The sequence below is a fragment of the Diospyros lotus genome, chromosome 5, assembly GCF_014633365.1.
Source record: "Diospyros lotus cultivar Yz01 chromosome 5, ASM1463336v1, whole genome shotgun sequence".
Taxonomy (NCBI): Eukaryota; Viridiplantae; Streptophyta; class Magnoliopsida; order Ericales; family Ebenaceae; genus Diospyros; species Diospyros lotus.
This window is the reverse complement of record NC_068342.1, coordinates 33,820,013-33,831,765: the sequence shown is the minus strand read 5'-3', so window position 1 is coordinate 33,831,765 and position 11,753 is coordinate 33,820,013. Positions and strand designations below refer to the sequence as shown.

At 38.3% G+C, this 11,753-nt stretch overlaps 1 protein-coding gene across 1 annotated transcript in view; it reads left to right on the top strand.

Annotated features, from left to right (window-relative positions):
• The window catches only part of LOC127801369 (uncharacterized), a 47,190-nt gene continuing 35,437 nt past the window's right edge, over positions 1-11,753 (top strand). Inside the window, exons 1-5 of the mRNA XM_052336397.1 lie at positions 1-249; positions 1,125-1,262; positions 1,462-1,543; positions 9,337-9,413; positions 11,618-11,718. Coding sequence (XP_052192357.1) covers positions 127-249; positions 1,125-1,262; positions 1,462-1,543; positions 9,337-9,413; positions 11,618-11,718 — 521 coding nt within the window. The 5' untranslated portion in view covers positions 1-126. The remainder of the gene's footprint in view (positions 250-1,124; positions 1,263-1,461; positions 1,544-9,336; positions 9,414-11,617; positions 11,719-11,753) is intronic.

Below are 11,753 nucleotides of genomic sequence, written 5' to 3'. Positions count from 1 at the left end.
TTCTCTCAGCGCGAGAGTTTCGGCTTCTCCGTTCTGGCGGCCTCCCAATCAAACTTGTCGCCATTGCTCGCTCTCATTCATCAGTTGCTTCCGAAATTCCGGCTGATACCAAAACTCCGGCGGATAATGGCCGACGTTGACCGCCGTTACGTGCCAATACGCGACGACGGCAGCGTCCTCGTCTCGAACAGAGCTGCGACTTCGACTCGCGTCGCGTCTCTTGACGTGTTTCGCGGCCTCTGCGTCTTCGTAAACCTCCTTGCTATTTTCAACGATTTGCTACTAAGTTCCAAGATCGATCTACATATCGAGCTTTTGTTTTGTTCTGTTCTTTTTTTAATTTTTTTGTCGCCGCTTTCATTTTTGTTCCTATATTAAGACGTGTATATGTGTTTTAATCGGTCGCTTCTTCATGTAAATTGCTGTTCTCTTGTTTTTATTCTTCAATGGAAGTGCTTTGTTTGTCAACGGTATTGTTTCGACGTCTTATTTCCCAGACAAAAAAAATATTCTTTTCGTTGTTTGACAGCCGAAAGAACTAAAGTAGAGGAATTATATTCGTTATTTATTTATGTATTCTCTGAACTTCGTCTATTTTCTTCTATCCGTGTGGTAGCTCATGATTGAAGTAGTGGTATTTAGGCCAAAATCTATCATGGTATAGTCAATTCCAATGTGAATTCTGTTCCGAGTGAGCAAAATTGGCCTTCTACTTCTTTTTTGGTACTTCCTACTTGGAAGCATAGTATTAGGATTCTCTTGAACGGACTTTCAGATCTTAGATCTATGTCTTCTTAGCTTTGCTCTTCCGTATGAATGCATAGTATTTTAAAGAGAAAACTCAGTTTCAATGAGGTCTGTGCATTGCATGAATAAATTGAGACTTCAAGTAATCTACTTTATTTCATCCCTTTAAAGCAAAGCTTTCCTTTTCTACATGTAGCAAAGATGCATGCTTATTTTCACCTAACTATATGTTTCTACAGTGCATATTTTGGATTTTTAATTTCGGTTAGACATAGCATTGGGAAAAGAAATGAAGCTTTGAAACAACTTAACCCTTAACCTTGAGGTTGATATGTCATCTTATGATACTAATGGCCCACCATATTTTTTTCTTTCAGCTTATGATGCTTGTGGATTATGCTGGCTCAATTTTTCCGATCATTGGTCATTGCCCATGGAATGGCATACACTTGGCAGACTTTGTGATGCCTTTTTTTCTTTTTGTCGCTGGATTTTCCCTTGCACTTGTATATAAGGTAGCAATGGTATATTTACCCGAGGAACATTGTGTTTTAATAGGTCTAACTTTTAATATGCTATGACACTCTGTGCAATTAAATAAAGCCCTGTGATTGCATTGAATAATTTCTCTGAAAAATAAAGTTGCTCACTGCCATTATGAAAAAACTATTATTGCATTTTCTTTAAAAAATAGCTTTCCTTTTCTTATTTCAGAAAGTTCCCAATCGTGTTGATGCTACACAGAAGGCGTTGCTGAGGGGAGTAAACCTTTTTTTCCTTGGAGTTCTTCTTCAAGGTAAAATCGCTGAAATTTTAAACTCATGTCTTTCTCTAATTCACATTTGGACCTTGCAAGACACTTTCTGCAATTCTAAGCAATGCATTTTATAAAGGAAGCAAGACCAAGAGCAACAATAATAGCAAGTCTTAATCCCCCTAGTTGGTGCCAGCTATATGAATTCTAACCTTCGACTATTTCTATCCATGGTATCTTCTTTCTAAGGCCATTAAATCCTATGTCATGTTTAACAGTTTATGAAGGGAGCAAGAAGTTGAAGATTTGTACGTATGCTAGTCTAAAGATTTTGATTGTTGCGTATTTTACTGAAAGAGGTCGCTACTATAGAATGCATCAAATTCCAAAACTTTCAAGAACAGATATCTCTTTTATTGACAAGCATTCTTTATCAGTCAAGAACTAAGGCTCAACATATCTGTTTCATTCTTTTTCTTTTGTTCATTTGGCACATTATAACCTGTTAAATACTATGGTATAATGGTTTTATCTTTCATCTAAGTTTTACCAATACCAGAACATTATTTGGGAACTTTTTGAACTTCTTGACAGTTGTAACTGGATTGGAATTCTCTAACAAACTTTTTGGTTTACTGGGAAGGATTGCCTACAGAAATTCCATAATCTTGCATTAAATGATCATCAGTGATCTCTAACTATATGATGAGTTTTAACTCCAAGCGATAGGCTTGATGAAAATTTCCGTTAGTTGGGGTTTGGATTATAACATATGAAATGCAAGCTGACTCATCAGATACTTGTCACTACTGAAGGCCCATAAGATGATCTGCTTCATTACTGTGAACATATTAGATGCAAAGTCATAGTATTGGTATAGGTGTTTGAAATAAAGGGACACACATAGGTCAGGTGGAAAAATACCTAGGCCTGCCATTCATGTTATTATGCCATAGACTTGAGCCCTGACAATATATCCTGCTTAGCTGAAGTGTTTAGAATCTTTAGATACTGTCAAGCCCTTTGATTGTGGGCTGGGCAATTGAGGGAATTTGGATTGAATTATGAGAAAGAAGAAATGAATTTAGGAAGAACAGATAGAATGAGGAAAAGGGAGAACAAGATAACGAGAGGGAATGAGAGAAAGTCAAGAGAGAGTATTGAAAGTAAAGAACTTGTTATTATTCTTGATGATCCTTCCTCTTACTGCTGTAGGTCTCTTATAGAGCCTCTAGCAACAACCATAACAACTCTAACAATATAACAACACACCTAACTAACATAACAACAAATTAGTACCGTTAGCTAACCCTCTAACCACTTAACCCCCACCTAGTTAGCAACTAACGACTCATACAAGTGGTTATTGCCGACCATTTACTAACCTACCCCTAAGGTCGTGACAATCCCCCTTCAAGCAATTCTTGTCCCCAAGAATTTAGAACAACTGTGCCTTCTTCGTCACCCAATTCTCGCCGGTTCTTCTTCTTCTTCTTCATTTTCATCCTCTATTCCTTCTGTGTTAAGCAAATGTTTTTGGCATCAGTGGTCGGGGTTGAATTTGTCTCCACACTTATAACATAATCCTAACTTTCGTCATTGCTCCGTAGTAATTGATTTGGCTGTATTAGGGTTAAGAAAAACCTTAGGATTCACGTTCACTTGATCCCCTTCCAATGGTTGATAGAATGAAGGCTGAATTTCCATTGCCATTGTGTACTTATTGGAGATTGCTTCCAATGTGACTCCTGTAGCTGTGCCTTCTTCGCTACTTGCCTTACAGATGTAGGCATCATCATTTTCACCATTGGTCGCTATTCTTCCCTCAGCCCGCTGTTGAAACTGGACACCAAATATTGCTTTGTCAATCCCAGTTGCACAGTACATACAATAGATCTCAATTCTTCAAACTTTGCTTGATACTCCACCACACACCCTTCTTGCTTCAATTTACTAAATTCCTCGATCACATTGGCCACGCTTCTTTCACCAAATTGCTTAAACAATCCTTCAACGAATTCTGCCCAACTCCCTTGATTTCCCTCATCTTGGATGAAGCCTTGATACCAAGAATCGGCTGTATGGTTCAAATAAGTTGCAGCTTGGTAAGACCCTCTAGGGTTTTCTAGGGTTTGAATATGAATTTAGAAGAAGAAGAACAGAATGGGGAGGGAAACATAATAGAAAGAGGGAGAACGAGAGAGAGAATATGGAAAATATTCATGTATTATTCGATAATCCCTTCAATTATTACACAATCATTCTTATAGGTTCTCTCCTAACCCCTAGGTTCCTAACAATCCCCACCCCTTCAAAGAGTTCTTGTCCTCAAGAACTCACATTGCCTTGCCCTGTTTGTCATCCAATCCCAACTTTCACTAGCTGTTTCGTTCTTCTTTCTTTCTTTCTCCTCTTCAGCCTTTTCCTCCTTCCTCTGACCTTCTTTTTCTTTTGTTTTTTCTGCAAACATAAAATGTATACCTCGAAGATCTCCATGCCAAGTATCTCTTCTTCCCTTGATTTGTTAGTTCCAGTAATATCCTTAACCTCTGCTAAGATCAGTTCCACTACCACAATATCAGTAATGTCCCCCAGATGCAACAATTGAGCAGTATAGACTTGCTTCAATTGTTTCCTTTGCTCCTCAATAGCTTTTTCTTGCTTGCTCCCATTCACCAATAGTTCTTCTTCAGCAAGCTTCTCTGTCATTGGTGTCGCAGTTACTTTTCCTAAGGAATCAATGTTTTCCGGTCCTGTTGCTTCAAGAGAAATAGATTTAAGATCTTTAAAATCTGACTTTGCTACCTCTCCGGCTTCTTGATTTCTGGCGTCAATTGCAGGTTCTTCTACCCCAATTCCTTCTTTCAAGGGTGTCACCTTGCTATCTCCAGTATATGCCATTCCTTCCTTGGCGTCCGGGCTTGCCTGATTCTCCTTAGCTGATTTATCGACTTTTTGTTGCAACTTAGGAGTATTGAATTCTTCATTGCAACTCTCGATTCTTATCCAATCCTTTGCAAGTAGTTCATCCATTTCTTGCAAGTCAGAGGTTTTGGATAGGATTCCATTCTTTGCTGGAATCATTTCCGCCGTAGATCTTGGAAAAAATTCCTTTCCCTTTAAATCCTTTCTCCATCTCCCCAATCCCCATCCTTGAAAATTTGCTTCTGAACAGCAACATGTCACTCGCCTTGAACAATACCATATTGAATTCGTTGGAACTCCTGCCCTAATTGCAACTGCCTTGGTGTAGCACCACCTTGGACTTGAGTCCACTTCCCGTCGTCGGAATTTTGTTCCATCGAAGATTGGAATTTCCAACCTTGGCGTTGGCGGGTGGACACCATGCCTCGGCCCGTGACTTATGCCATGGGTTTCACGTTCCCCTGCAATCCTTTCCTCCATTCCCCTCGGTTCACCTAGTCGTAGTAATATTCCATCACCCATTACGTCTGTCTCCATTCTTGGAACAGACTCTTCTTGCGATCGGAATTGTGGCCATGTCGACATGATCGCATACATGCGATCTATCTTCTGTCCATAAAAGTCGGCCCGTTCTTGACCCTTTTCCAGCTTCCGTATACTGTCTTTGATGGTGGCTACATCTTCCCTCTGGATTGCCATATCCTCCCATTGGATTGCCATATCTTCTCGTTGGGCCCTCACGTCTTCTTGTGTTTGCCCCATTAATCCCTCAAAATTCTCAAGGTGAAGCTCCAATTGTTTTAGGCGTGTTCCTTCCGTTATTCTGTCACTGTTGCTGAACGGAACTTCTGTCACCTTCTAATTGCGCGCCAGAAGCTGCTGAAGAAGGCCTAGCTTTGATACCTTTTGGTAAGACCCTCTAGGGTTTTCTAGGGTTTGAATATGAATTTAGAAGAAGAAGAATAGAATGGGGAGGGAAACATAACAGAAAGAGGGAGAACGAGAGAGAGAAAGACTAGAGAGAGAGAATATGGAAAATATTCATGTATTATTCGATAATCCATTCAACTATTACACAAGCCTTCTTATAGGTTCTCTCCTAACTCCCTAACAATCATTCAGCTAACTCCTAACCCCTAGGTTCCTAACACAACTAAGTTTATCCTTTACTCTTACTAGGAAGAATCTTTTACATGTCCTTGTCATGTCCCTAGGAGGATTAGAAGGGTAATGTTGTGATAGGGATATAATAAAGGGGTAATATTGTAATAGGCTTATATTAGTTTGTTAGGAGATATTTGGTTGTTTGTTAGGAGCACATGGGTGCTGTTAGAAATTAGTTAAGGAGCTATCTATGCCTATATAAAGGCCCATTGTAAGAGGAGATGAATATGCTGAAAAATTAATGAATTGAAATTCTAATTTCTTCTCTCTACCATTCTTCCTTTCTCTTCGGTTCTTCTATTTCTCCCTCTCTTTCTTCTCATTTTCTTTCCCAAATCTGTCAATTCTTGGTTCTAAATCAATCGGATCCTTCTGATTGCCGATTTCAGCCCGTTATGAATCCTAGGTTCATGACATTACCCACCATCTTGGTTTCATCCCATCAAACATCGCAATCTCCAATCTTGGCATGGGTGGATGGTTATGAGTCAAAGGCGGGAAATTCTTAACTTGCATCTCTTGCTCCACCATAGGCTGGTCCTCTGCCTCAAGAACCCCTGAGTTCTTGGACAACTACCTTGATGTGGTAGAATCGGATCAAAGGTCTCTCGTGGCGGAAAATCCGAAGACAACTGGAATTGGGGCAAGAAGGACAACATGCTGAGCATGTTGTTGAGCCTCTGCCCATACTGCTCCATGGTTTCCCTACACTCCTCCAAAGCCTCTCGATTTTTGTCCGACACCCTCTGCACCGATTCCCTCAAAACCGCCATCTCCTCCCTGCTTTGAATCATTGCCTCTTGAATTTGTGACATCCCAAACTCCAAAGCTTCCGTCCTAACCTCCAATTGCTTCATCCTGGTGCCCTATACCATTTGCCTTAATAGTAATTCACCATTTCGGTCACTGCCCTTGCTCGTGTCCGTCAGTTCTGCCTCATCTTGGGTTGAGTCATGTCCTTTAGTTTTGCCTTGTCTTGGGTTGCGCTTTTGCTGGCGTCTGTCAACACTCTGCCTTTGCATTCGATCTCGCCTTAAAGCTGTCGAGGAACCCTGACTCTGAATTTTTCGGAATAACCAGAATTTGCTACTTCTTGAATTGCCTTTTGCGACTTGTTCAATTTTGCACCCCAATCGCTGATCATGTCTTCATCCATTGTGGATCGGTAATCCACAATTCCAAGCCGATCGTTGTGGGTCGCTCCAGTTCGCTGGGTTCCACGCTCTCAGCTTCAATTAAGATCGCCTCTTGAACTTGCTCCCATCTCACATTCAATTCCGAACCAAGATTGTCAGAATTTGATTGAGTTTCGTGACTGGAATTAGTCGGAACCATGGCCAAGAACCGTTGGCTCTGATACCACTTGTCAAGTCCTCTGATTGTGGGTTGGGCAATTGAGAGAATTCGGATTGAATTTCAAGAAAGAAGAAATGAATTTAAGAAGAATAGATAGAATTAGGAAAAGGGAGAACGAGAGGGAATGAGAGAAAGTAAAGAACTTGTTATTATTCTCGATGATCCTTCCTCTTACTGTCGTAAGTCTCTTATAAAGCCTCTAGCAACAACAATAACAACAACTCTAACAATATAACAACACACCTAACCAACATAACAACAAAACAATACCATTAGCTAACCCTCTAACCACTTAACCCCCACTTAGTTAGCAACTAACGTCTCATACAAGTGGTTATTGCCAATCATTTATTGACTTACCCCTAAGGTCGTGACAGATACATAGGACACAATATCATGGAGACAGTTATTGAGGAAGTCTTTTACTGAGAGATGGATAGTTGTTAGGGAGATAGTTTCCCGAGATATATTTTATGTTCGAAAATGGGGATTGTTACTAGTGTAGTCAAAGAAAGCCTGAATTGAAACAAATATCAAATCTCTTGTTAAAATGTGTGATGATTCTTCTTGAAGATAGTTAGAACATTCCCACTATGCAAGGGATCTGGCACTCTATCTCTGGGATTCAACTTAGCTCAGATTTGATCCCATTCCCTTGGTTTTGCACTAATTTATAGGAACCAAGTACTTTTCAACTTCATATCTAGATGCCCAATCTATAACAGTGTATGTATGTATTTTCATTGTAAATCTTTTAATATTTGTCAATTAAATACTTTGAACTTCCTCGTTATGGATGCCTTTTGGAGTTCCAAAACTTCCTAATTATGAATATCTTTCACCATTCTTAGTTAATGCATGCTTTTTGGGTGGCCAAGCTTATTGGCTTTCCAACTTACTAATTTAATTGCCAAGCTTATTGGTGTTAGCTTTGTGTATCAATGGCGCCTCACACCCAAGAGAGGCGGGGTGGGAACTGGGTGTCTATGATTTTTAAAAATTTGTGGAGGTTTTCAACAATAAATAACAAAACAGTGAAATATAAGCGAAGAATCAATCAAAATATGCTAGAGACACAAGAAATTTAGAGTGGTTCGGCTAAACCTAGCTTACTCCACTACTCTAGCTCGCCACTAGAGATTTCAAAATCCACTATAACCTCCTACTTTACCAAGTACGCCCTCTAGAAAAATTGTTAGGAATTTACGACCTCCTACTTATACCAAAATAGACCCTCTAGCACACTGTTGGGAAATGTACAACAATAAATGCAATAGAGATGAATCTCTTAATTACAATATCTCTCAAATAAATACACAAAGGCTTACAAGGTTTTACAAATGATATATGTAGCCTTTTTGAGGGAAAAATGAAAGTATAAGCACTAATGAGAAGAATGAAAACACTTGTAAGCTTTTATCCCTTCATTAGCCTCTATAGTGCATCCTTGGGCTGGTATTTATAGGTTTATCCCAAGCATTGAAGATACTAGCCATTGTAGAGCCGTTGGGAGTTTTTAATGCCTGCAAAAACTAGCCGTTAAAACATGTCGAAGAAACGGTCGACAATTTTACCAAACTTGTTGATAGTTTCCATCTAGACATTTGAAAATTTCTTTTGGCTTTAGCAAACATTCAACATTTTTTAGAAGAGGTAACTTCTTTCAGCAAACGGTCGATTGTTTTGGGAAAAGGTTGACACTCTATAGTGACTTTCGACAGATTTTGAACTTACATAAAAACAATAGAGTGTGAAAAACCCCTGTCGATAGTTTACAAGAACTATCGACTGTTTTTTCTCTAAGGCTAAAAGTGGTCGACTTTATTCAGGAGGAAGTGAACAGTATTGGTCATTTCTTCAGCCCATTTGTTAAAGGCACAAAATGGTTGACAGTTTTTCCTTGGGATATAACCAATTGTGTATGGTTTGAAATAATTTTGTCACACACTAACAAATAAATTTGATTTCAAAATAAATATAAAAGATTTTGCATACATTGAAAGCATATATATTCTTTGGCATCGATTGGATTGATCATTTTGAATTTCCAAAGATAAAATATAATTCATTTTCAAATGCCAAATATATTAAGTTTTTCATCATCAAAGGCAAAACAACAATTGGATTTCCAACTTACTAATTTAATCTACTTAATTTAAATAATTTTCCAACGTTTTAGATAGCAAGGATTGACAGCATGAATTATATTTTGGTGCCCAAATCCCCTTGTTGGTTTATCACAGTTTCTTCCTTCATGATGCTGCCATTGTCTTATGGTGACAGTGAGTTTTATGTGCTACTGTCATCTCAGAGGATTTCTTGTATGTTCTTTGACCATGTTGTTTGCAGATATAGCTTGATATTATAGAACTTGTGTTCTTTTATTTCAGGTGGTTATCTTCATGGAACAACTTCTTTCACATATGGTGTTGACATTGAAAGAATACGCTGGATGGGTATTTTGCAGGTGCTCTTTGCTTTAGGTTGACTAATTCATTCAACACTGATATTCTTTCTTTTAGTAGCATGGATCTGTATTGCCTGCAATGTTAAACCTCTAACTACAAATAGTTGTTTTATGTACATGAACAAATGAGTAACCAATTATTCATAGATTCATGAGGAACCCTTAAAATCCTTTGAAACAGTGTGTTTATTTTGTAGTTTATCTATTCATTTAACATGCATGAAAAAAGGGGTGTCTAGTGCATGAGGCTCCTCACTTTGCAAGGGTCCCGCAGGGGGGGAGGGGGGGGGGGGGGGGTGTTTGGTATTTGTACAGTCTTCCCTTCACTTTCTCCACTTTCTCTTACAAACAGGTTCTTTCTATAACTCGAACCCATGACATTCTGGTCTCAAAGGAGCTACCTTACCAGTACTTTCAAAAATTGCCTTCATGTTCATATGCATGAAATTCACCAAAATTTGCATCTTTTGTCATGTTAAATGATTCAAAGTTCACCTTCAATTTCAATACAAGTTTTGGTAGTCATCTTTTAGAAACTCTTCATTTCAATGTTATGCATTGAACACAGCAATCAACGACAATAGCAAGTCTTAATGGGTAATCTTATGCATTGAGTACTATGTCATTTTTCTTTGCCATTAATTTTTGCTGGAAGTCTGTTTGCAAATATTTTATCAGAGCGGGGAACCAAGCAAGGTTGCTAAAAACTGCCAAAAAACTTGGCCTTTTTAGTAAAGTTTCACAATCTGAACCCCCCCCCCCCCCCAAACATAGGAAGTCACAATTCAAATTCCTTTTTTGTTTAAGAAAGTATATATAAGTTGATCCAGGCACTTCTTCTTCATCTCTTTTTTCTTTCTTTTCTTTTATAGTGAAAAATGAAAGGGAAGACAAACTGGAATTTTCAAACTGCTATTTGCACTTATATGAGATGTAATTGTAGGAGGACTGGAAGCGACTTACCTGGTTCCCCCTAAATCATTCTACTGTGTTTCGTTGTCTAAATTTTATCTTGCTGCCATTTTACACTGGTTTACTTTCATTTTTGTAGACTAAATGTACTCTTGTTTTGATTTTAATCACATTTTGTTTGATCTCAAACAGTTTTGACTTCTATCAGAAACAATATTATACTCATCATTGTTTAATCTTTCTAGTTGGTGATTTTAGGCATCCGTTGCCTGTTTTTTCTTAGCATATAAATACTTAATCTAGGACCTTTGAAGCACTTAATTTGTACTGATTGTATTGAATTTCATTTTCTTTTTGATTCTTTCTTCCCTTTTTGGGCTAATTTTTTGTGCATAATCAATCCCTTCCTTTTTAAAGAATTCTGTTGTTTTAAAATATTTTTCATGTTACTTTTTGGAGGGTAATGGCAGTAAACTTTTGATGTTATTAAGTTGCTTCTAGGGTGGGTAATTATGCAACTAGTATTACCAAAATAAATGGTCAATATTGCTAGTCAATATTTGTTGATTTGTCTCATTAGTTGTGACATCATCTTTGCTGGGTAGTGGGTATATTCTCCATTGTGCTGTGGTCCAAACTGTGTGGTGGCCAAACCAGGGTCTCTTTTACCAATCTTTGAGGATTAAATTCATTACAACGTTAATGTTGGACACTTCTTTCTCATAGGATTATAACTATTTTATGGAGCTATATCTTAGATGTTACTGTTGGAGACTTGTATTCTCCTAGGACCATTGCTATTTCATGAGCTAAAAGAAGATACTGGCAGAAAGAGAAGTAAGGCTTTTTCGGTATGACATACGATATAATGCCTTACGGAAGATGTGATCATAGATTGAGATGGTTGGCACAATAGAATCCATAAAATTGACCCCACATGGTGGCAATAAGGTTCAGCCTTGTGGTTTCCATGCCAGTCAAACCAACTCTCACACAAATCCTCAAAGTTCCTTACTTCTACCATAAATTAGAGCTACTATGAATTCTGCAATATAACTTTGATCATTTGCATATGAAGGCCTTCTGTTTTGTTGGAACATTATGCACTTTGCCAATTTCTGTCCCGTGAACTTTCACTATAATGTTAAATTGTTAATCAGTGATAATCATCCATGATGTTAACAGCATTGAGCCATTTAGAAGTGCAGCATGGATGGTGAAGAGGGAAATATTTTTCTATTCTAACCATGTTTTCTTGGATATTAAGCTTCTTACATTGTTTTTCAATCCAGAGGATATCTTTTGGATATATTATAGCAGCTTTGTGTGAGATATGGCTTACTTCTCAAAGGTGGACAGAATTAGGTTTCTGCAGGAATTACTATTGGCACTGGTTAGTTACCTTATCTGGCAGCTATCTACATGCTA